Below are 27,149 nucleotides of genomic sequence, written 5' to 3'. Positions count from 1 at the left end.
AATAAACTGTACACTGGGATTTTCTATATAATATCTTGTGTTCAGAAAAAGTATACATTACCTGCTAGTTTAAACTGAAGGTCTACTTTTCAGATGACAAAGCTTAGGAAAGATGAAAAGATGGGCTTTGGTCATCCTTTTTCTCCTACCCAATTCACAGTTTTTCAAATACAAATTCTGGTCAGAGATAAACTTTGCATAACTACCTAAGTGATTTTTTTAAAAACTGTTTACTTTATTTTGAATGAAACTCAGTCCTAAATTGTAGGTTAGTTCAATAGATAGTAAGAAAATTTTGCTACAGATAACCATGAAGTTTAGAGAAATATCATCTTCACTTTTACAGATTTCTTGTTTTTCTTACTAGCTATAAATATTGATTATTATAGATTAAATAGTGTCTATGTATATATTCTGATGAAGAATGATGAAACAAAAAAGGAATAAATATTTTTATGTGAATTATATTCAAAAATTTCAGTTAAATCCTGTGAGAATTCTTTATTCGTGCTGATGTTACATGTAAATATCATTTATGGTTTCTGATGTCCCCCAACAGGTGTAACATGCTTCTTCTGGTAGCAGACACACTTGATTTGTTTTTTTTAGCATATGCAGTTTTATTCAAATTCTCTTGATTCTTTTATCCTGTTCTCTTGACATTCTCTTATCCTATCGTAGGAACAGCAGATTCATGGGGGGGAGGTTGTTAATATAAAAATAAACTCATTTCATCATAAAAAAAAAAGTGTTAATATTATGTAAATTATTCCTTGCAGTTGTTACTCATGCAAAATTTTTAGTATCTTCCAAAAAAACAGAGTTCTAGTCTGGATTCTGGTACTTGGCTCGTTCTGTGATGTCTGATACACTGCTGGACCTCTGTTTCTCTGAGATGTTGACATATTATACTTATCAGTCTTTGCCTGCGGTGAAAAGAGCTAGAGGTATTGACCTACCGTGGACATGAACAAAAAAAAATGTGGATGCTATGTGGTTATAGCATATATTTTTGCAGTCCTGTTCAGTATATCATTGCTATTTGTCATTTATATTACACTTACTCCTTAATTAGTCTTAAGTACATACTGGAATTAAATCTGACTACAAATATCTGACAGGGATTGCCTACTGCGGTTTGCAGTGTCAGGCTTTCCAGTATTGTGAGATGACTTGTAATCCGTATACAAAGGGGTTGTTAAACTACCTTTGTGACAAAAAGATGATTCCTCTGCCCCTCATTCCTCATGCGTGGGTTAAGGATGAAGGAAACACTCGGTCTTCATCAGAGTCTTGATACCCTAACCATATAACCAAAAAAGCTCTCATCTCTTGAGCTTATCTCAGTTGTTAGCTTGTGGCATCTTGTTATATCATGTTGAAACATGGCAGGATGTGCTGTACTGCTAGCAGTCTGTTGCAAGAGAATCCTAGCACAGGAATCAGATGTTGATTCAGGCCATCTGGGTCTAGGCAAAACTTAGTCTCTCCCTCTAGCTGTGAGTTTATAGTGTGCACTTCTACCTAAGTTTTTCTTGTCTCCCCTGTTACTGGAAAATAGGATAATGTTTTCTGATTACAGTAGTCTCCAAGTTTCCCTAGGAACTTCATTCTCGTTTACTTGTGATTCCAAAGAGTTCCTTGTAGTTAATGGGGATGTCAGCAATATGGAAGATAAACATAAATACACATATCTAAAGGGACACATTTAGTAAAGCCACTTTATTCTTCAAGAAACAAATGAGTTAGAGTGGATTTTTTTAATCTAACAAAGGATTTAAGATATGGCTTTTTGAGGTCAGTATGGGGCTTGTCAGCATTATCTTCTACACTGAGATCACCAAGGCCATCAGTGCTGCATGACATGGCGCATACCTTTAAGGAGACAAGTATGTGAGTGTGTGTGCGAGTGTTAGGGGGCAGATGCATGCAAAATTACTTGGCCAGCTCTCCGCTCTGATCAGAAACTGTCTGACAGTGTGGTGCCAGCAACTGTACCGCAGAATTGTTTGGGGTCACCACCATGGCCATAATACTTTTGAATCACAGTCTACTCATATCTCAGACTCAGAGTATGGACAATGTGAGCTCATATTTGCTTGCCATGTACTGAGAACCTTTGGGACAATGTGCAAAGAAGATTATACTGAAATCTTAACAGGAAGACCTGAAGAAGTATCAGAGTTTCAGTTAGGTTTCAGTTAGCACCAAAGAGAGAAAAGGAATGGACTGAAAAGAATCAAGTTCCAACCCATATTCAATCTAGTACCAAAACCATGACAATCCATAATCTGCTAGGATTGATCAAGACACGCACTGAAGGTGCTTGTTGTTCAACAATGCAGAAACAAACTGTTGTACTGCCAGTGCCTTACCTAACAACACCACTTATGGAAGATGTGTTGTGCAGCTGTGGAAAAAAGTGTTTGGTTGAACTTCAAACACAGCTGACTGTTAAGGAGAAAAAAGTTATTTCAGCACAATATTTAAGCAGCAACAGGAGTATACTAGGAGTATAACAACAAATACCACCATGCTTGTTCAGGAATGTCTGCTCTTCTCTTTACATCGAGGTATACCAAGACTGTCATCTAACATCCAGCACCACAGATCTGTGTGTGGAGCATATTTTTCTACTTCATGAATGATCCTGCAGAAGGATCTGTCAGAAACTACTATGAAAAGCATTCTGGCTGAAAACTTCTGGATAGTTTGTGAAATGTAGTGAGTGTTGAGGAGCTTCTGTTTGAAGGGACTGGCATTGCTGGTCCATAACTTAATTACTTTTCCTGTTGCATCAAGTTACCTCATTCTTTTGAAACCACAGAAGCTTTTTACTAATACTCAGGAAGAGGAGACAGTCTTTCTTTTCAGCAGGAATTTTGAGACGGTTGCTGACTCCAAAGACCCAAGACCCTGAAGCACAAACATACGAGCATCCCTCTCCTACCTATTTCCTGCTAAGATTCTCATATAAATCCCAGCACAGAGAAAATCCAAGTGTTTCAAGAACTCCTGACACATGGAAAATCCACTTGAAGGAATGAAATTAGTTAGTGAAATCTGTGGGTAGCCTCTGGGATTATTCTTTTTACTACTGGATATACTCTTTTTGTGAGCATAATGGTCACTGGCCTACAGCATAATTTTTAAGTTTCTATATGAAGTTAAAAGAATTAATGCAGCTGATAAAAATGAGGATATGATCTGAATGCTTGACTGTTTTCATGGTTAGTAAAAACAAGTCTTTGTGTAGAAAATTATTTCTATCATTTTAAATGCAAAGTTGCAAAATGTCAGTGTAAATTACTGACGACAATAGGTAGGTTTGAGCTGTGCCAATCTCAAGTTAACATCTGGGTTTGCCATGTTCCCTTCTGAGCAAGAACTTTTTGTTGAACAGGAGATGCAGGAAAGAATTGGAACTTCTTGTCCTGTGAGAAGGATAAAAAATGGGTGTTCTGAGCTTGTGGGCAGAAAAGGAAGGGCACACTATAGAAATTTTTGATGTTCCTTTTAACCACAATATTCAGATCAGGGTTAACACATCTCCGGGGAAAAAAAAATTACAGAAGAAAACAGTATAAGCGAACATTGAATGTATGTACACATTTAAGATAATCCTTAAAGGGGGTTAAAAATAGCTAGAAGTAGTTTTTTGAAGTTGTTACAGATTTGTAAGCTAATTGATTTTAGAAAATAGAATGCTTCATGCTCTTCTGTTTTCCACAAATCATAGGCAGATGGCACCAGAGCTAATGTGACTTCACATTAAATTCTATCTACCCAGGCAAGCAAAAAAAATTAGTATGCAGCATTTGGAAGGGGAAGAGAATGGAGTAAACTTGGGGTTCTGAGGTGTTACACAATCTGATAGTTCTTGAATGTATTTTAAAAGACAAAATCTTTTGCTTCAGCCCGCTATTACCTTTCATTTATTATTATTTTATGTCGTTACTACTTGTTCCCATGTTATCACTTCACCATAAGAAAAGGTAGCTCACTTGAAAATTCTGGATACGTGTTGCTGGTCTGACAGTCTTTAGATATGCCCAGATATGAGAGATTTGTGGTTCTACCTATGATCGTGTTTCTTCTTACCTATGACCGTGGTTCTACCTATGACAGTGGGTTGCTCATCATAAGAGCTGCCCCTCTGAACGGCCTTCTGGGCTGACAGTGGCACACTGGCTGGCACCTCATGATGCCCCAGCTTATGCTTCTGTGACTAGAATTCATTGTGTTCTGCTGGACAAGATCCAGCACAGGACATAAGTGGACCATTCTGTCAGCATCTGAGAAAAGCTCTATTCAAAATCCTTACCAACTCCATCCTACTGGAGTAGTGGTGGAAAAATGTGAGTAGCTCTCTGCCAAGCATACATTAACATCCAGTTAACACTCAGTTAATAATAATGTCATGATTCATTCTTTCAGAGCATTTATTTTGGGCCACTCAAACAGACATTATGTGACATTTATGGTCACATTATTAAGCCCTTCTGCAAGCATGAAAGCTAAAAACACATTTTTATTTTCAAAACAGAATCTGAGTTACTGATACTGTGAAGTGACCACAGGCAATACATTACTAAGAACATACCTATTCTGCTTGTCTATCTTTCAGACACTGTTACAACTAGAGCTCTGTGACTTTTTTTCTCTAAAATTTTATCAACGAAAGATGCAGATTTGAGTTGACCATAAACATATGGAAACTGTATTTGGTAAAAAGATTTGGTAAAAAAGAAACTACAGAGCAGAGAAGGAGATTTGAAGAGCTGAAATATTCTAACATTTCAGAAAAGATACAGGGAGATTTTGTGGAACTGAGAAACAACACTAAATTTGAAAAACAGAACAGTGACTTCATACTACAGTTGAGCAGAATATGGCCGAAATTTTCACCTGTAGTTAACAAGCACTTATAATTTGGGTTCTAATAGAAATGACATATATTTTTTGTTTGGACAGAGAGTCAAAAATATTATTCATGTAGCTGTAATTATCTTATATTTCTTGCTAAATTTTGACAGCCCCATTCTGAATTTTACATTCATAAATCAATATGCCCTCATATAGACGGAGGTAACGATTTCCTGCTTATGTTATAAACAACATGCTAGAATGGCTTGATTTTAATTCACTTTTAGCGATGTATAGATGTATTACCCTTATTATTCCAATGGGTCTCATAGCAGTATTCTCTGTTACGCTAGTTTAAATTGTGCTAAGTGCTAGTCTTTTACTGTGCTAAATGCTATCATTTTGCCCTGAAGAAAAGTACTAATGCGTTAACTGTCTTCATTTAAATGATTTTAATATACATTTCTGCAGAATCAATTGACTGTAATCAGTTACTTTTTAAAAATGAAAATTGAACTTCATGAAAATGACACATTAAAATTGCAGTAATGATTGATTGGATAATGGTAATGGGTTAATGTGAAATTACTATGGAAGGAAGAAGCAAAAGTGTTTATCCTGCTGCTAGATCCTTAGAGAACAGATTATAGCTATCAGCCTGATTTTCAGTGCTTCCCACAGTAATTGCTACTGAGGAGGCATGGGGAATCTTGAAGACCTTAATGATATGCCACTGCCACTTTAATTGCTAAGAGAAGCCAAGAGAATCCTAATTGCCAAGAGAAGCATTACTAATTAAGGTGTCATTCTTCATTCATTCCATAGCAATTAATCTGAAATATTTGTAAAAGCTGAGATATGGATTTAGATCCAAACTCACTTAGCTTAACCACAACAGACTTATGTGAAAAAGATCTATGGGTTAAGCAAGGTTAATAGTCAGAAAACTCAAAATATCTTTTTTTTTCTTAGAATAATGAAATTTTCACTTTGATTTTTTCTCATAACTTTTAAAACATGAAGTAGAAGAACTGAGGACAGATTTAAGAACTTTATAGAATTTATATTTAAAGCATGATTCTACTGTCAGATAAAAAGATCATTAAAATCGCTAATATAAGGTGTTCCTGTTTCTTATGTCACTGAAAAATTGGATGCTTCTGAAAATCTTCGGATGACTTTTCTTCAGCTCTGTGATGAGCAAAATGATGTAAGTTCCATTGTCTTTCAGTTGTTTTTAGATCATAACTTGAGCATCACCTGTTCAATCTCCCTGCCTTCGCTAGGGTTGGATATGCATAACTGATTAGGCATGGAGAATCCCTATAACCAGTACTGCCTATGTTTCAAGTCCCCCTTAGGTTCATCTCTGCTAAAATCCTTATTTAACCTCACAGCCTACTCAGTTGGAGTGTGTTAGTCATATCAATATTGATCATTTTTCCCACAGCTTCTGCATACTATGTTTTCTCCTCAGCTTTCTTTAATAAAATTTTATCTCAGTCTTACTAGGTCCTAAACTCTTATTCTTTGGGCGTGGACTGTCTCTTATGGTTTACCTTTATGGTGCCTTGCACCCAGACATAAAAGGCTATTTTTCTTCTTATCACATGAGATTCCAGGACCAATGACCTGGCATCTCAGTGACCCATAGGACTGTTAGGTAGACTTTTCTAGTGTATACTATCAAATTTCTGTCTGCTTATCTCAGCTTTAAGTGCCAACCAGTCTAAACTTCCTGGTCGCTGTGTGCATGTGTGAGAAAAAGCCAGAGGTAAAAAAAAGCCTAGACAGCAATTTTCAGTTCATTGGTTTAGAGAGAGGTCACTTCCAGACCATAAAGATGGTGATGAACTGCCCCAGCATCACTGAGGACTTGTCATCATAGTCTGTGTGTCTGGAATTTAATTAATAGCTATGCCATTTAAGCAAATTTAAATGCAGCATCACTTCATTAGTCGGGTTACCCAACTACCTCTTACCAGTAGCCACTTGTTGCAGCAGTGGAACAAAATTAACCCCTGTACCCAGATGGTAAATTGCAGGTGACCATCCTATCATGGAGAAAGAAGAATGAAAGGATGAATGGTACAAAGAGCAGTAACCTACACGTGCCCAACTGAGGCACCTATGAGGAATCTTGGCCAGTGATAGCTACTGAAATTACACTACTCAATACAAAGAGAGGGAAACCTCTAGATCCCCTTAAGAACTGAACTATGCTTGGCATGTGCCTCTCTTTCTTGACTGCAAGTGTTCCTGAACAGATCTGTAGAGTCACTCAGTTGTTGCTGAGGATCTGAAATCCACATTATGCATTTCTGGGAATTTAATTTAGTTTGCCTGGTCCTAGACTGAATTTACTTTAGTGGCTGGAGTATGTTAGATGCATTCATGGAGCACCACATCTGGTTTCATTTCATCCGAGAAGAGGAATCTGGTTCGCATGCTCTGAATCCACTCGTACTGCACTTCATTCACGTTACCATGGAGGGATAAGAGCATGCTTCTTATTCAAACTAGGTTACCAATGTAGATGCAGCCTTTCTGGTTAGGTACTTCACTGAAATGCCTAAAAGAAGGTGGGTGAAACAGGGCAACAACTTCCATTGATTCCCAAGTCAAGGAAGTGTCTGCACAGATACCCTTCCTGTCAGAGCCCCATCCTTGCAGTCTGCATGTGCTCAGAAATCAAAGAAGGATGTTGTTATGCTTTAGCAAAATGGGTGTCTTATTAGGACCTTACATGGAAGATTATGATCTGAGCAGTTTAGTCACTAGGTGCATGTGAAGTGAAATATAGGTCAGTTTTTCTATAGGCATTATTTATCTTTTAGTAAAATGAGAGCATAAAGTAGGACAGTTATTTTTGCTTAACTCCCCCATAAATTGTGATCAGTTTCACATCAGAAGTGGTTTAAAATTTGCAGTAATAAGAAGTTCAGAGTAGTGGGAACTTCCCAGTAACTTTACAGTCTGATTGAGGAGATTCTGGTCTGGCTGGATTGGATTCTTTAACTTAAATTTCTTTATGCTCTAGCTACATAGTCCCATAACTTTGGGAAAGTATCATTCAGAACAAAATCTGACATTTCTTCTTATATTTCCTTATAACTTAAGAAAAAAATTATTACTCAGTAAATATACCCCAAATATTGCTGACAGTATCTTTAGAATGAAATCACACTTAAATATCCCTGGTAATATACCTTAGAACCTATTCCAGAATCATATACAATAGAATATATTTTTATATATCACAATTTACTTTGTATTATACATTTTAACTTTTCTATCTAAATTCCTTTTGAGAAATTTCTGTAAACTTCCCTTCCATGCATGAGTCTGCAGTAATGAAGATGTAACTGGCTGTGATATTAGTAACATTATTACTGCACATAGTTACCTAAGCAATATTCTCATTTTCACAGCGTGCAGGGCTAAGCATCAATTGAAATTGTTTTAGATTTTTTTTATATGCTTTCTTCTATTGTAAATAAGCAAAACACCCCTATTATTTAGATAAGAGATGCATTTATTTATAAGCCTTTCTCATCAGGTGTTGTGACTTGTTTCTTAGTACCTTACACTAATTTGTGACATAAAATCTAAGAGTTATTTCCACCTGACATGCATTGACATTACATATGGTCTGGCATGGCCTGACATTGTTCCTATACAGAGAGTGCCAGTACTATTAGCTGCAAGGATAGGGGCATGCCACCTGCCTGTGTTGTGTCCTTCTGTCACTTGAACTGTCCATCTGTTACTTGCATAAAGATAAAATTCACCTAATTTTTGTCTTATGGAAAATAAACCCTTACAAAATCAAAGGCACACAGGACAGAAAAAATATTTTTAAATGCTAATAGTACGTAATCAATCTAATCCTCTCAATGTGCCAGAATAGTGTCTCAATTAGAAACCACAGGGTCAGTTTTGCTATGCAGTGCATGAGGGTGAATTTCAGTTCATAATGCACTACTTTGTACGGGCCAAAAGAAAGATAATACAATGCTGGATGTGGCTAATAACTCCCTTACTTGCAATGTATTAGGCTATATTAGACTTAGAGGTAACCCTCTATATGTTCAATCTCTTGTCTTTTTTTCCCCACAGTAGTATAATTCCAATGGTTATAATGTTACATTTGATTTTGGCATAGTAACAGGGCCCACATGGTCCTGGACTACCGTTGTTTTGCCAAAATAGTATATCATCACAGCTAGCTCCCTTTAAATAGTCCAGGTCCTGTTAAACGTCAGCACGGCTGTGTTGTCAGGTCCCCGCTGCACCGTGGCCCAGGGTCCTTGGGCACATCCTGCATCCCTGAGTGAGCCGCACAGCGGCACCCTTGTGGTAGGCTGGTGATTTCAACAGGGGTGCGGCGCCATCTGTGCAGCTGTGCAATGAGTTCACTCCGTGCCTTTTTATTTAACTAAAAAAACTGTAATGAGCAGTTCACCCTTGCACTGCAAAGAATCTTTTTAGTGTGCTCATTGCCATGAACCTGTTTTAATTTAATCTCATTCCAATTTAACTTTGTCTTTGTTCAGTATCATATCAGTACTTTGTCTTTCTATAATGTGTGTGGGGGGGTTGTTTGGTTTTGTTTTTTACTTTATGCATAAATGATAAAAGAAAGTAAATGAAAAATGCATGTGAAGCAGTATGTTAAATCCCGTGCATGTTTTTCCTTGAAGCAAGAGATCGAAAAGACCTGTTAGATTATCCTTTCATGCTGCTTTTATGACGTAAACTGGGGACAAGTTGGCAGGGAAAGTGTTATGGTAGGTGCAGGTTTGAGTCCCACTGCTAAGTCGCCAGCAGGGTCAGACTCACTTCCCTTGCTTTACCAGATGGAAAGCTCTTCTGATAAACCATGGGAAGACTGTCAGCCCAAAACTGCCATCTTCTTCTCTTCAAAGTTTATTACAGAGGTGATAAAGGTTTATGGTTCTGGTGAGGGAAACCAGTAAGGCTCCTAGATACAAAACTAGTAACCCTTACTCAGTAAACTAATGGATTAGAAGTTGCTATTTTTATTATCTATTCCTCTATTTATGATTTTGAGCTCTGAGATTTTAAACTTGTTTAAATTTAAATCATTTTAAGGTCAAAATTTTCAGTGAAGTGCACAGTGCCATTGACCACGTAGAAGAGTTTACAGTACTTAGATTTTGTACTAGTGCTGTCACGGGGAAGCTCTTCATTACCTTAAGATGTGCTCTCCTCACAGCTGCACTGGACTCCTGACTGCCATTTTGTGTTTAAACTGAATATTTGTGGCCCCCTGACCCTTTCACCTAGCTGTAAGTCTTAGCTTTGAAGGGCAGGCTAACTCTGAAGCAAAAGCAGGAGCACTTGGACTATGAAATAATTCCCTCTAGGAGAAGGCTGGTAGCCACCACACTGTTACACCGTCGGGAGATGGTGTTTTAAGGATCTTTCAGTCAAGCCGTTTAGAAACAAATTCTGAAGAAAGAAAGAATGAATTCAAAACAAAATTGGGATTGTTATGCAAACTGTACAGCCTGGGTTGATATTAAATACTACAAGGCTTGCCAGTACATGAGAGCATGTGCTAGACTACGATCTCTCCGTATATTATGGTTGCTTTTCATTCATTCCCTACTTATGTAAGAAGAAATTGCATCAGAGGAGAGGAACCAACAATTTCCATAAATGAATCTTTACCTTATTTTTTTATATTGAGAAGCAACAGATCCATTTTAAAGCAAAAAATATCCAGACCCTTACATCAGAGTTAATACAAGTTAGTAATGTGTGATTAAAGTTAAGTTAATAAAGTGGGATATATATCCTGTAAAATTTTATTGCCATTATCGAATGAGAGAGTACAATTTTGTCACAAATGCTATGTTCATTTTTAATTGAGCTGTATGTATTCTACTTAATGGAAGACTTGGGTTTTTTTCCTTGCACACTCAATAAATTTTAATTGAGCACCTGATTTCTGCCACCAACACATTAACATCTGGACTCTATCTTTTATGCATATAGATACACTGATTAGAACTCTGAAGAAGAACAGATAATAGGAAAACAAAAAGACAACATTATGGAACACTTTCAGCCATAATTTTTTATTATATATTGAGAAGCATTTAATTATCTTATTTCATTTAATTAGCCTTACTACTTAGGTCAATTTTTTTTTCTTATTAATATGGCATGTTAGCAACTTTGCTAATTGGCATAAAATAGCATGTGACTATACTAAATGTTTTGTCCAAAATCATTTTGTATGTTTTTTTCTTGTCCTGAGATAATTATTTATTTCATGGTCTTTTCAATAATATATAAAATATGTCAGCAGGGAATTACTTGATTTAAAATTTATCATTTCACTTTCCACAGTTTTATTTCAAAGTTAAAGACAAAAAAAGCTTCTAAAGAACATGGGTGTTTAGTTCTAGTTTTAAAATCAGAAAATGTCACTTTACCTTTTGTAGCTCTTAGAAATTATAATCTTTATTTGGAAAGAGAAGTGTATTTATAAGCAGTTTTATAATTAAGACTTTAGGCATAATTTGTCAGCATTTACAAATCTATTCTAGAAGAAAAGCCAGTGTTGTGTCACTAGAGGTATTATACTTCTGTGATTTTAGTATCTGTTCCATACTGATCGATTCTGAATCTGATTTAACAAAACTGACAATTCTAGCAGAGTACAAATGAACTAAAATTTTATAATTTGGGGAGGATAATTGATAATACCTCTCCTTAATTTTAGATTCTGCTTTTCAAAATCATTTTCAATATTTTCTATTTGAAAAATTTAAAACAGTTTTAACTCAATAATTTGTCAAGATGTATTTGGTATCTCTGTACCAGAGAAATGATTACATCTTGGTACTTTTCCAGTTTACCAAATACTAATACTTTTGCAAATTATTTCCATGCTTTTGGAGCTGCTGGATAATCTTTATCATATATGAGTTCAATTTTGTTGGTATTTCAACAGATAAAGTAAATCATCATTATGCAATAAATGTTCTCCCCCTAATTTGAGAATAAATGTATTATTCAATATGCATGGCTCTGCACTCTCACATATACATGATTTGTGGAATAGTAAAGCATTCTATTATTTAAAATACTCATTTTAAAACAAATTCAAATATATATTTCATAGTCCTTAGCCCGAAGTTTCATTTAACCACTTTTTATGGTTTCACAGTCGCATTTTCTCTCCTGTTCAAATTAGTTACAGTGCAGGTAGCAGGGATCAGTTTGAACCAGATTTTCCTCTTCTGAGCCATTGCATTATGTGTATCCTGACATCCACAGGAGGGCAGCATGGTTAAATTAAGGGAGAAGATGGGAATATGATTATGCCTTGAGTAAACGAATCTCACTTTTGATTGTTTATATGGTTTAGTTAAAACTTTTATAATTTATAAAAGTGTATATATTCCTAGCCAATACAGATTAAGCAATTGCATGTTAATTTTAGAAGTTTCTATGTGTAGCTTCTTAACAGCTAAGAATATAGGTTTTCTCTGGATATATACTGTCTGTTTTAGAAGAAGGTTTTAAGATACTTAACATGGAAATGATTAAAGCCAAGGAGGAAATTTAGGTCCATAAATTCTGATAAAATCCATACGAATAGTATGGTAAAGTCAGATATTTCAAGGGTGGAGGTAGCTATTCTAATAGGTTTGAGGGACACTGGAAGTACTTAGTTTTTCTCTAACATCTTGACTCAGTTATAGCAAGAAATTGGTCCTTAATTATCCTTTATCCTTTATGCAAACACACACACGCGCACACACACATATATGTAATTTATATATGTATATACATATATACATACAAAGTTCTGTTGTGGGAAAGAAATTGAAAATCTCAGTCTGAGATTTGAACAAAAATCACTGAGCAATACTAATAAGATGAATTTTTATTTCTTATTGCATTTAAAGTGGTCCCGAAAGCACTCATACAAGGCATTTTGCCCTTTAATATATACAAATTAATCCTATTTTTTTTAAGTATTTCCAAAACTTCAACTTCAAATCTCCCATCACATCCAAATCCTCAGTGTTTCTTTTTAGATTTTACAGATTTCTTTTTGAAATTTATGTAACTGTAGGGTTGCACTTTCACACCCATATCAGCACATTGGTATTGCAGTTTTGGGGAGACGGTTGCTCGTGGGAGCCGTCCTGTGCAGCAGTAATGGGTTGACCCCAGTAGATGGCTCTGATGCTCCCTTGCAGCTGATGAGTCCTGTATTCCTGAAGCATGACTTCTACAGCTCCAGAGACCAACCAGTTCCAATTTAACAACTCTAGTACAGGCACAGAAATGCATTTGAATGTTTTTATTTTATGCATATTTATTGTGGTAAACATAATATTTGACAAAGAACAAGTAGTGGTATTGTTATAAGGTTATATCTTTCTTGTGTTTCAGTTTTGCTTTTGCTTAACAACTGTCTAAAATCTATTTTCAAGATATTATTGATAGTGAAATAACATTTCTTTAGTATTGTTATTTTTTCTAATGATCTTAATCCATTTTAAAGATCATGAATTCCAGAAAAAGGATCTTAAAATAAGGTTCATAAAGGGGATGTAATTCTCAGTGATGCAATTCTATTGTTTCCTGGAATAATTTCTGTGAAATTCAGCTTGTTCATTTCTGTGTGGTATTTCCAAGAATATTCAATCACGTTTACGGTTGTAATGTAAATTATCATACATAGATTAAAATAAGTGTGTGACACAGGGAAGGTGTGTCACAAATTACTTTTAAGTAGTCTCTTCCAGTGCCTCGACCAGACAATCACTAAATGGTACTGGTAGGTGGCAGTTTCAGAGCAGATTGAAAGAGCCGCTTCTAGGGTTCAAGAAACAACTGTGGAAATTCATTGAAAAAAATCCGTTACAAATACTAAGTACAGACACCATTTCTGGACAAAGAAACTCCTAGAGCCATTAATAGCATGAGCATAGGAGATTTTTCTGGTGACATATAACTGTATGTTTGCCCAGTATCCAGTTGCTACTTCCCTCAGCATCCTGTTGGGAACAAAGTATAGGCCTGATTGTGCTTTTGGGTGGCCACTGTCATGTTCTTTTGCAGAGAATGATTCTTCAGAAGAGCCTCAGTGACGTGGAGTCAGAAGTCTTTTTGCTTCTTTGGCATCTTTTAAAACTCTAGTCATGTCTTCTTTATAGCAAAGTTTCTTAAAATGGATATTTTAAGAGTACTAATTGGTCGGGTCATGCTATGAAAGCTTTCTTCCTTGTTTTCACTCGTGAATTGTAATCAAAAGGCAATTGAGAGCTACAGTAAGTACTTTTCTGACATTTAACTTTCAATACCTGCAAACTGCCATTCTGAATTGGCAGGTTTTTCATGGCAGCATTTCTCTATTAGAATAAGCACGTTAAATGGCTTTATTGCGCAGGACCAAATGTTCATCTAATCCGGTATGGTGTTTCCCACTGTGGCCAGCAGCAGATAACTAGGAAAGCTTAGAAGAGTACTGTTCCTCAGAACTCTTCCAGATTCTGCTCATCTTCAGTGCCAGGACTTCCCAAGCCAGATGTGGTTTCTGTGTATATACTAACCTTCAATGGATTTCACAAACCTGTCCGGGAATGCATAAAATGCACAATGAAATTTAGCTAGCATGAATTCATGGAAACAAGCCATAACTATTGCTTTGTGCTGTGAGAATGGAAATCAATGTCTGGCAGCATTCCTATGTTCCTTAGAATTGCTAGAGATGCAGTAGAGGCAGTCTGCTGTCACTGATACCAGCAACATCGTGTGTCTTTCTGCTGGAGTATTTTGGATGGAATTAGAAGTGGTGTTTGTTGGTTTCAATGTTTATGTGAAGTCTGGTAGCTTAAAAGGGAGCTTTCCAATACATCAGGGCTTGAAGTCTCAGAACTGTAATGCAGGAGAAAACCAATACAATTCCCAACTGTCCAACCAGAAGGCTTTTTTCATTCCTCTTTTAAATAAATAAAAATAAATACATATGTATCACCCATTAAATTTGACATTTTAAAGGATGCTTTTATTGATTGCCAAACTGCAGATATATATTTCTTCCATTAGGATTTCCAGAAAGAATAGGAACTGATAAGTTCAGTCATTGCATACATAGAAGATTATAGCTTTATTTTATAGAACTGATTCAAAAGAAAAAAATAATATATTCTGAACTGTGCTCTGAAATAACTAATCAGATGACAGACAAGAATTTGCGAGTTTGTTCAGAGTCCTTGTTTTTGATACCCACAAAAGTGTTTCAATTTGCAATGAAAGTCAAATTGTCTAACTTTCATGATGTATAAGTACAGTCTCACATTCATTTGATCTGTTTTTAGGCAACTGCAATGCCTAAGTTTGGGGTCTTGTCACTATAGGGATCTGATATAACCAACAGAGACAGAAGGGCACGTCCAAAGGATAATTTAGTCCATCTAAGCTCTGAAGGTGAAATCTGCTTTGAATAGCTTACATGGGATCCATACCTAATACAAGAGAAACGTGGCTACTGAAAGTGGCACAGTGGAGTGGTGAAGACAAACATGTTTAATTTGCCATTTCCCTTCGAAATGCTTTCTTTTACATCTTTTTAATTCATGGATGATTTGCATATTTGACACATGCAATGAAAAGGCTAAACAGCTTTACAGACCATTGAAGTGCATTTCCTAATGACTGGAAGACAAGGATCAGTGTGAGGCTTTCCGGAATATTTCTTCTGCTGTGTTAGAACCTCATCTTCTGAGCCCTTCTCCAGACTTCTCTGCCTCAGTTTTTCTCCCACAGAAGCTAAGAAAATAGTGCTAGCATACCTCAATGGGTGTGTTGTGAGGAGGAATTAACTGAAGTTTTTAAAGCACTACTCAAGAGTCAAGTAATATACCTGTTATGAAAATAATGAGAGGTAAGTTAGAACTTACCGGTTACACTGATTTGTTTAAAAACATTGGTGCTGTTTTAAAATAATGTTTTTAATTAATTTTTTTTAGGGATTTTGGTAAATCCCTAATACCAAGAATTAAAGGAAAACATACAAAATTGTAACATTCTGAATAAATACCTTCTGTGTGCACAAACTGAAAGGAAGCATTAGACTATTTCATTACTGTAATGTCTATGCTTGATTTCAAATCACAAATAGGAATATGAGGTGCATCATATTTTCCCATGCCTTTGCTAGATCAGATGGACTTTTTATAGTAATCTGCAGTGACTTTAAAATACCTGCTTGTGATGATGACAACAAATCTTATGAAAATACTTAGAATTGTCAAACTTTAAGATGTCTTGTTCTGCTTTCCTATTTTATTGCAAAAATGCAAAATTAGCTCTGCTCACATCTGTGTTTTCTATGAAATTAAAAAAAAGTTATATCAATACAAAATTAAATCTCTCTAGGCAGTGAAAAGAAAAATGTAATAGCCAGAGGTACTAAAACCAAGTAATATTCCTAAAAGAGTTCACTGCTCTTACTAGACTTGGCCACTCTTCCCAAAACTGGGCTGTTTTCAACACAGGGAGTCCGAAACTGGATTTGCTTCAGTTGGCAGCTTAGTTCATTTATTTATGTTATACCAATGTGACTCTGAGCAGGGCTCCTTGATTGATTCCATCATTGGCAGTATGACCCAGCAACAAAAGTAGATTTTCATATTAGCAGGTCCCTCGCCATTTAGGCTTTGGAGATCAGAAAAACTATCACTGACTGCCTGGAAAAAAGGTTCTCCAGTTTCTATATCCAATTGCAGTGTCATGTGCGGTGAGACGGAGAGTTTTCTGGGCTGCATGCTCTTTCTGCCCCAAATTCTCCTTCTGAGTTGATTAAAGGTCTGGCTATATAAAGAACATTGCCACAGCCAAACTAGATGCTCAAGGGATGGAAGTGAGTTTGAAGCTTACCTACTGCATCTACATTAGCATTTAAATTCAGATTAGTAGCGTACTTTTGGAATGAATCTCCCAGTTGTTCCTGCTTACTGTGCTTGCATGGGACCAGGCTAGAGCTAGTCTAAAGTAAACCACATCAAAACATAGAGAGTGCATGTCTGGCCCTCAGCACCAGCTGTTTCACTGGTGTGCTGCATTACCTATTTACATTGTAATTAGATTAGATTAGATTTAGAAAACTTTTTAAATTATGTTACATCTGAAGGATTTCATCTTTTATTGCCTCTCGAGGTTAAAGGATGTTTGTTGTCCTGATGAATGCTCCCAGTTTACATACTAGATTGGTTTCATGATATGACATAAATGGGATTAATTATTTTCAAGTTGCCATTGCAGTTACTTCACAGTTTCTGTAAGTACTGGCATGCATATTCACAAATATTGAAGCAATCTGTATTGCAATAAAATATCAGTGTTAGAGAATCCACAGATATCTGATCCTCCAGCATAACTATATCCATCTAATATTGTAAGTGAAAAATTGTTTAGAGGAAAAAAAAACACATTTTTCTGTTCATATTATAAGTATCTCTCTCACTGGAATAAATGGAAATATGTTTACTTTAGTTGTGATGTTTGTATTACTTTACATTCCTCAAGATTTCTATATCTTTAGCAGTCATAATTACAACAGAAGTTTAGGGTGATTTCCCCCCCCCCCCCATCTGTTGAAGGCTTATTTAATTCTCTTTCTCAAGAGCACAGAAAGTACTAAAATGAATCTGAGAATGTTTACTGCTGGGCTTCTGATGACCCAGGTCATATTGTTGTCTTGAATCAGTTTTCTCTCTCATCCTCAACTGAAGACAAAAAAATGGCTTAATCTTGTGCGGTTAAATAAAAGAAGGAATGTGGTGCAAGGAAGATTCCTTTTATGCAAGGGACAGAGAAGCCAGGGATGACTGAAAGTGCCTGTGGGCATTCGGTCCCTATTGGTTCTCACATGGAAGGCAATGATGCCCACAGATAGCCTGTATTGTTGTCAGTTAAATGGGATCATGAGTGTCTGAAAGGTGTTTGAGAATGAACTGAAAATCATTTTCACAAGTGGATGATTACTTCTGCCACGTGTTAACCGAACTCTATCAGAATGGCCCAGATTTTTGAGACTGCATTAATTGCTCTTTCAACCTTGACTGAGGTTTCTCTCTAAGAAAGGCCTTTGCTGGACTAAACTGCTACGTGTATTGATTTTTCTTTCTGTATTTTTTTCATTGTTTGCGATAAATGAAGCTTTTTACAAGTAGAGAATTTATCATTCAAGATGTAGATAGATTGCTTCGTTCCTCAGAATAAAAAGGCTGGTCTAAAAATGATCTCTGTAGAAGTAATAAGTCCTTTCTTATTTCTCCGGCAGTGAATAGCTCCAGTATTCCACACACAATTATGTTTTTCAGCTATTCATTAGTGCTGATTTTTTCATCAAAAAGTAGAACCTTGCGCTCTCACAGTGTGGACTTAGAGCAAATAAGCTGCCATCTTCTTTCCTATGTATGCCATCACATAATCAAAACTGGATTATAATATTTCGTAATGTATTTTTGAATTTTTATAACACAAGGAAATGCACTTTGAAAAATATCAGCATTTATGTATTTAAAAGTTAGTTACCACCAGACTTAGTTAAGAAAATGGTTAATTGATTTGTTTTTCTACTCCATCCATTTTCAGAGTAAAACATAATACTGACTGAGACAAAATGATATCTAAAACATGTTTATCCAAGTGTTTCCATGTTTTATAGTAGAAATGCAATCAGTAGCAATGGTTTGTAATTTTGTTTTCCAGAAAAAGTCAGCTATAAATATTAAATGTTTATTTTACTGACACATTGTAAGCAGTGAGGAATCAGGTTAATCTATGACTTAAAATAGTTCCAGCATTCACATTTCAATTTTGGAATGAAGAGAATGCAGCATTGAATCATGGTTTAAGAAAAGAAAACTTTAGAACTGTTTTAAAGAACGTAAGTCTAGGGGAAGTGATTGCAAAGTTATTGCATTTGGTTGAAATTTTAATTTTACTACTGAACTGTATTATAAAATGGCTTGAGGGTGAGGGTAGAACAGTGGATACTGTTTATTTCTACTTTACTAGGGTATTTGGCAGTGTCTCCCGTAACATCCTCATAGACAAGCTGAAGAAGTACAGACTAGGTAGGTAGACAGTGGGGCAAACTTAAAACTGGCTGCACTGCCAGGTTCAGAGGTTTATGTTCAGCAGCACTGAGTCCAGCTGGAGGCCATCACTACTGGTGTCCCCGAGGAGTTGATACTGGGTGCAATCCTGTTTAACGTTGTCAGTAATGACTTAGATGGTGGGACCAAATGCACTCTCGGCAAGTTTGCAGATGACACAAAACTAGCAGGAGTGGCTGATACACAAGAGGGTTGTGCTGCCATTCAGAGGGACCTTAATAGGCTGGAGAAATAGCCAGAGAGGAACCTCATGAAGTTCAACAAAGGGAAGAGTCTTCCACCTAGGGAGGAGTAACCCATGCACCAGTACAGGCTGGGGGCCGACCAGCTGGAGAGCAGCTCTGCAGAGAAGGACCTGGGAGTCCTGGTGAACAACAAGTTGACGATGGGCCAACAATGTGCCCTTGTGGCAAAGGAGGCCAACAGCTTCCTGGGCTGCATTAGGAAGTGTTGCCAGCAGGTCGAGGGAGGGGATCCTTCCTGTCGCCTCAGCACTGGTGAGGCCACACCTGGAGTGCTGTGTCCAGTGCTGGGCTCCCCAGGACAAGGGAGACATGGAGCTACTAGATTGAGTGCAGTGAAGGTCCACAGAGATGATTAGGGGACTGGAACATCTCTCATATGAGGAAAGGCTGAGAGAGCTGGTACTGTTTAGCCTGGAGAGAAGGCTCTGGGGGATATTATCAGTGTGTATAAATACCTGATGGTAGAGTGCCAAGGGGATGGAGCCAGATGCTTCTCAGTGGTGCCCAGTGACAGGACAAGAGGCAAAGCACACAACTGAAACACAGGAAACTCCACTTGAACATAAGACAACCCTTTTTTACTGTAAGGGTGGTTGTAACTGTGGTATTGCATGGAATATTTTACTTAAAGAAAGGTATTTGGAGGAATGGCTGTTGTATATTTCTTATTGCTGCTGAAGATATTTAAAAGAGTCGGTGTTTCTTCTCAATGTATTTTGGCTGGAGAGAGTGAGCAAAGCTTGTAGGTGAATGCAGTCATGCATATGGGTAGAGGGAAACAGGCTGCAGCTCTGTGAATTTATGACTATGAGAGGTGCTGCTCTGGCTTGTGGTACAGACATTTAACTGAGACCTGTTCAAAATCATACAACTACCCACCCTAAAAACAAAATATTCTTCAACTTAGCCTTAGGACTTAATTCATTTCTGAATCTGTTGACCTCTTGGTTTTCCTGTGAAAACTTGTGAAACCCAAGTGACATTTATGTCTAGGGATTGGTTCTTACAGACTTTTTCTTTTCTGGACATCAAATGCAGTTTCTACAAATTCTGAATATTATTGTCCAAATTTAACAAGTTTTCTAGGTTCTTCATTTCTCATTGATTTCAGTGGAAAATGAATGGGAAAAAGAAGCTTAAATAGGATTTAGGAGTCTAGGAATTTGGTTGGTTGAGGTGTAAATGTTAGACTCTTGAGTAAGTATTAATCTCCTTCTGCTCTTACAGGAGCTTGTACACTTGAAATGAGCATAGGCTAAATCCCTTGGAAATGACTTAAATTTTCTACAGTAGGAAAAAACTGTTACCATGAGAGATGGTACTGGAAGAGGGATTAATGATGTAAGATTATCACTGTGTGTTTATAGTGATTTGTAAAACCAAGTGCCATAAGGCTTTGCACTTCTATGTTAAATCCTAGCTTTGTGTCATGAATGCTAATGTCTTTGTTACCTGTTCTTTCTAAGACCAGCAGATTTTTAAAGCTGAATAGTCAATTTTCTACTCCTTTATTTCCCCAAAGAACCTGCTATTTAGCACCTTACTTAAGGGTGATTTACAGGAGGGAGAAATGAACATTGTCAGGCAACAGAGCCCCCAAAAGACATCAGAAAATAGAGATCTGCAGACTCTGTTGTCTTACCACAAAAGCACCTGTCCCATTTGTGATCCTGGTCATTACTTTCTCCATAATATATGTGCCAAGGTCCTCTGGAGAGTGCCCTGTGAAGACAGTGCCCATTGACCTGAGCAAGGATTTGGAGCTTTGTTCTGCCCTGCACTAGTTGCGCTAGCGGCCCTTGATAGAGGCCAGACAGATGGGATATCTCATAGGTGATGTTTTGCTCTCCTGTCCGGTTTCATAAGCAGCAGTTCCTCAGTGTTTTTAGGCTCTTCCTGACAGGTGCAGAGCTCATCCTCTTCCTCTTGTTCTTTTTGTTAACCATGTGGCAGCATGACCACAAAGGCAAAAACACGTTGACACAATGCCATAAAACTGGCTGTAACCTCTTTGGTAATGAAGGTGCTTCTTCGACCACCAAATGATATCAACATCTATGGTTTTAATAGTCTCACTGGTTGATACTCCTGACTACAGCACCTGATTCAAAGTTTGGAAGTTGACTAGGGAACAAAGAGGGTGGTTGTTTTTTTTTTAATTTAAGAGTCTGTATGGTGGACAGCTTGTATTCAGGAAATTCGACTCTTGTTTACACTGGAAAAATTTTGTCTTGTTTGTTTGCTAGTATTTTGTTACTTGAGCATTTTCACAAACTGACATTGTGACTGACTTCTTACAGGCTAGAGAAACACAAGCAAATAGATCTATGGAAACCAAAGCTATATATGTATATATATTAAAAAAAAAAAAAAAGCCAGGAGTTGAACTTTTCTAATATTCAGTATTTCTGTGCAATCAGAATTGTTCTACTTTAAGCTATCGCTCGATTTTTAAAGGCAGTTGGCAAAACATAAGTGATGAGCAGGTAAGCCTTAAACAGTGCAATACTTAGTTTCTGCTTTTTTTTATTTTTATAAAACCTAGTTTTGACTGAAAAGGACTATCTCTTTGTATTTTTACGGTCTGAGTAAATAGGAGAAAAAAATCACTCCTTTTTGCATGTAACAACACTTAAATTGAAGAGAAGCTCAATAGTAAATCAAATGAATACATTTATTTGTATTGGGTCCTAATATCATGCTTATGGAATGGAATAACTACATTACCTTATTTTTTCCTTTGCAGATACTTGTACGCTCTAGGACAGAAAGTTTGGAAGCGGTGGAAAAAACGCTACTTTGTTCTTGTTCAGGTTAGTAATCTATCAAATGAAGACTGAAATTTCATTAAAAAGACTACCAATTCTCTTGTGTATGGTTTCTGCAGCAATTTTTAAATCAGTTTCTTCAGGTACTGGAGCACAATTCCAAGCTTCTTACAGCACAGAGACTTCCCAGGATAATTTATTTAAATTTTCATATTTAACAAACAAAAGTATCACTGAATTTTACAAATATATAAATCAGTCCATACACTGAGCAATGTTTGAACCCAAATCTAGAAATTACAAGAGTGAAATTGTTGTGATCTTGAAACGTTGCGCTGACAGCTTTCTATCAGCACTCAATTTAAAATAAAGTAAAATTTTAAGCAGTAGAGTATATTTATTGTTTCCTTTATTCTATTTCAACAATGATTTCCTGCCCTTAAAATTAAGTAATAGCAACAATATTTACTATTAAGCTCTTTTTCATATATTTTTAAATAATACTATTTTTTGTTCTTCCTTGTAATATTAAGTTGTGTAAAATAGGATTGTATAGTGTTTATAGAAAATCTAGTGCAGCATTTGCTCTTGACCACAGAAATGTGCTGGGCTGATATTTCGTAACTTTTTGTACAAATCCAGAACTGTAAGAATCTTCACGTGCCAGTGAGTTTTGATGTTAACACATGACTAATAAATTAGGAATAGAAATGTAGATTTTATCTGAGTTGTCAAAACTGAGAAATGAATAATTTTTTAAATCTTTGGAGAATCATTATTTTCTGTTTGTGCTTGTCTTCAGATTGCAGTTACAAATTTGATGTTTCGAGTGTGTTGAGAAAGGGCTGTTCTCCTGTGTGTGCTTTGTTTTGTTGACAGAGAAACATTATGGTGATGATGCAAGTCTCCATAACCATCATATGAAGGATGAAGCTTGTTAAGCAGAGGCTTTTTTTAAGAATGAAAACTTCTAAAAATAATTTACAGAAGTCCTGATCCCTTTCCCTAGCATTCTGTCAATCATACTCATCTGGTTCTTTTCCTTTCCTACTCCTAAATCATAAAAATTGTAAGGATGTTAAAAATCCTGAGCAAATTCTTCAATAAAGAAAAGCTGAGTATTTGACTCTTATTCTTGCTAAGCTTGAAGTCAGTACAGTATTCTCGCTGGCTTCAATGGGAATTGGCTGCCATATTGATAATTAATAAGCAATGGTTATAAGGTCAAACAAGATCATCCGGAAAAGTTAGTGAATTCATTTTGGCTCTGGTCTTACCAAGATTGTGTGTGAAGATATGAGGCCTACTTGTGAGTTTATTAAGACTAGCAAGGGTTGGGAAGAGCTCTTCTCAAGATGGGATAGCTTGTAACGCATGGATAAGAAGTGAAAATAACTTCTTAAAGTCTGCCCCCACCCCCATAAAAAGATAGAACGCCCCCTCGTCCTACATGCTCTTCTTTCACACTCCTCCTACTTTATATCCTCGCTTTCACAAGAAGACCTGTTTGCTTCTTTCTAGCCACAGACTGCAGCTGAGTTTTGAAGAAGTGCAAAAAAACACCAAAAAGACCCATGGTCTTTTTGTCCATGTAATATTCAAGACAACTGAGAGAACAGTTGATTCCAGCTAAGTTAATTTTAACTATTTTCTGCTTTCTATTTTCAAACTGAAATATTGAGGGAGAATATTACAGGAATTTTCCAACTGTGATGGGATTTAGACATCACTATTTTATTTTAAAGCAGCTACCAAACTCAATAAGGCTATATAAAAGATACTGCATTAAATCGATATTGACTATCTGGACAGCTCTGGCTCATTTATATAATCCACACATTATTTACACTGACATTATGTTGACACATGTGAAATAAGCATTCAGTAAGGAATATTAGCCTGTTGTATCAATTTATTATTGACATATTGATGATTCTTCCTCTGTAGCTTAGCTTTTAGCTTATGTTGAGCTACATTAAGGACATGAAATTCAGTTATAAGATAGAGGCTGTCAGTATGATTTACACATGTTTTTGAAACCTGACTCAGGTGTGAAATTAGATGAATAATGTTGATTTTTCAGAAGAGCAATGTGAATAATGTGCATATTGTGATTGCTGCATGTATTAGAAGTTATTGGTCGTTCATATGTTATCAGAAGGTCATTCATATGTTATCATTCAATGTTATCGGAGGGTTACAGGGTCTGAAAATTTTAATGACTTTGTTATATTTACCGCTTTTCCTTTTACAATCCAGTCACTTCTCTAGAAGGTTATCCATTTCAAAAGGGAAAGAGACAGGGACATGATGTGTTCAGTACGAAGCCACAGCTGGGCCTGTAATGCTTAACTTGTTTGTCATCTGATATCTTCCTTCATTAATCTAAATACAGATTCACTTTTGTCACTTTAATTTCATCTGTTCTACAGTCTGAGAAGTCAGCTGTTTGTTTAATGGATAATCGTTTTCTAAACATCCCAGATATGCAGGCTAGTTCTTGCTGCCTTTCTAATGGCTGGCAGGAGGAGTTTTGACTTTTATTATTTTGAGAAAGTGAAAGTTCTAAGATTTAGTCTTGTATGCTTTAGCTGAGACTAAGCAAAAACTTAAATACATGTATGCATACATTTATACAAAAGCTGAATATAAGCAACTTGTGTCTATATTTACGGTGAGTGTTACGTCCAAGGTCCAAAGCAGAGGGGAGAGTGGGGAAATATGATTTTATTCCATGTTCTGGGCTCAGCAGCTCATCCACGTGATGGTTTTTGCCGAGTTTTGAATGTAATAGAAGCTGGGAGAAGCTACTGCTTCTCAGCTACTACAAGAGAAGCTGCTACTTCAGCCAGAGTTTCTGGGGCATCATAGCTCCTGCTGAGCTTCCTGTGGTTGAGCTGAGCCTGCCCTTCTGCGTTTGTCTCCCCAGATGGCAGAGACTCCCACTCCTGGGCATCGGGAGAGCTGGGTTCAGCGGCTCCTGCTTTGCCCAGCAGTGGGGTCTGCCAGTCAGCCGGCTGGGGATGTCCTGTGGCAGGAACTGTCGGGAGAGCCTCCTTGTTTGCAGTGATGGGCACCAAGCTCCTCCTGTCACACTGAATGGCATGTTTCCGCCCCACAGGGACATTCCCTAGTGAAGCTGTTCATTTTCAGGTTTCTGTGTATATCTGTCTGTCCTGCATTCATGAGTTTGCTGTTGGTCTTCCACTTTGTTACAAAGTAGGTAAAATGACTGGTATTCGGGTGTTTGGATCTATGAAAATTATGAAATTCAGGTAAATGCAGTTATAGGATGGGGATTTCCTTTTCTCTTATCAAATAGTACTATTTAAGAAGGCAACTTGATTCTGGTTTTGGCTGAAAATGTGTTCTACATAACCCTGAGTTCTGAGTACCCATTATTGCATCAAATATTGATATTCATTTGCTGAATTCTAAGGGGAAACTACCTAGAGCTCCACTGACTAAAAATATACTTGAAACCAGTCATAATTCTATTTTAAAAAGCATTATTTCAGATTCTGTGGTAGATAGGCTTTAAAATTTCTTGATTTTAACAAATTATGAAATATAAGATTTATTTTTACATGAATAACTTTTCACTAAATTATTGCTTTAAAATATCAGAATGCATTTGAAATCTATTAACAAAAATAAGATCAATATCATAATCCCTTTCTTATAATGCTGGTATGATTAAAAATGAACTAAGACATGAAGCCTAGATCACCCACAACCTGATCTTCAAAAAGATAAAGTGGTTGAAGAAATTGAAAAAAGTGGGGATATATGCATTTTCCCAATTAGTGACTACTAACTTCCTTTTTGATGGCTCAGCTTATCTCTGTAGTGCGGTTACATGGAGTTGCTGAAATGAAAATTTGAGTGATATGGATGTTTGCTAGGTTATGTCACCTGACAATAATTTGAGAAATGTTTTTTACTGCAATGTCAGCTATCAAAAATTAAATCTGTAGGTTGAGTTTACAAGAGAGGAAGAAGAAGGAGCTCTCATGAAATGCAGTAATACTGCAAAGGATTGAGAGGTATATACTAACTAATAGCTCCCTCTGTGGCATTTATGTACTAGGACAAACGTGATTCTTGGGCACATAAACAAGGTAAGATCAAGCAGTAACAGAGGTGATATTGCTTCTGTACATAAGACTAATGACAAGATTAGTAGCTGAGCCCAGGTCTAATATCTGGATGACTTCAGGAAGCATTGAAAATTAGAATAAATGCAAGGTTTAAAAAAAAAAAAGAATTACAGTCTGGAAAACTTGCCTTATAATAAAACTTGAGAAACCCAATTTAATCAGCCAACATGGAGAAAAAAGTTAAGGAGATGACTTAATCATGTTGAATGACTATTTAAATGGAAAAGATGCTTTGAATAATAAATGACTCTTAAGCAGAAAAATGAATAATGATTAAATCAAATGGCTGATACTAGAGCTAGACAAATTCAGACTGGAAATATAGGACAAATTTCTAACTGTAGGGATAGTTAAAACAACTTAACTTGGGATGTGATAGATTATTCATCATTTAAAACCTTTAAACCAAAATACAGTACTTTTCTAAGATACATACATGAAAGTGAAACTATGGACTCAATGCACAAATAGCTAGGCTTCTGTAGTATATGTTATTCCAGGGACAGGCTAGCTGATTGTAATAGTCTTTTCTGTCCTGAAAATCTGTTTTTATGAAAACGATGGGCTAGATTGTTTTTTTTTAATTATATTTAGTTATCTCTCCTTGTTACATCCCATTTGAGTGGATTTACTAAACTTGAGTTTTTAGTTGTCTGACTTCTGACCATACGATATTGCTCAAACACATATTTATTTTACAAGAGAATTTGTTACTTATTTAATTGCTATAAATTAATATTGTACATAGAAACTGTACATATAAAATCAGAAATTGGAATATATATCCTGTAAAACTAACTCATTTTAATTAACATGGAATATCTCTATTTAGTTTCTCTTCACTGTAGACTTCTTCTGTGATTCTGAATAATTAGTTCATCATTTGGGGCCTGGTTGCCATTTTATAGAGCACGCCATTATACTTGTTCC

At 36.4% G+C, this 27,149-nt stretch overlaps 1 protein-coding gene across 14 annotated transcripts in view; it reads left to right on the top strand.

Annotated features, from left to right (window-relative positions):
- The window catches only part of CADPS2 (calcium dependent secretion activator 2), a 337,297-nt gene that overhangs the window by 190,613 nt on the left and 119,535 nt on the right, over positions 1-27,149 (top strand). For all 14 annotated transcript variants that reach the window (XM_026067041.1, XM_026067039.1, XM_026067036.1 and 11 more), the window contains exon 9: positions 22,038-22,104. In XM_026067041.1, the coding sequence (XP_025922826.1) occupies positions 22,038-22,104 (67 nt within the window). The remainder of the gene's footprint in view (positions 1-22,037; positions 22,105-27,149) is intronic.

This window comes from Apteryx rowi, unplaced genomic scaffold, assembly GCF_003343035.1.
Source record: "Apteryx rowi isolate R43461 unplaced genomic scaffold, aptRow1 scaffold_252, whole genome shotgun sequence".
In the NCBI taxonomy this organism is placed as follows: Eukaryota; Metazoa; Chordata; class Aves; order Apterygiformes; family Apterygidae; genus Apteryx; species Apteryx rowi.
Note: the sequence above shows the minus strand (reverse complement) of the source record. Positions and strands in the feature narration are given on the sequence as shown.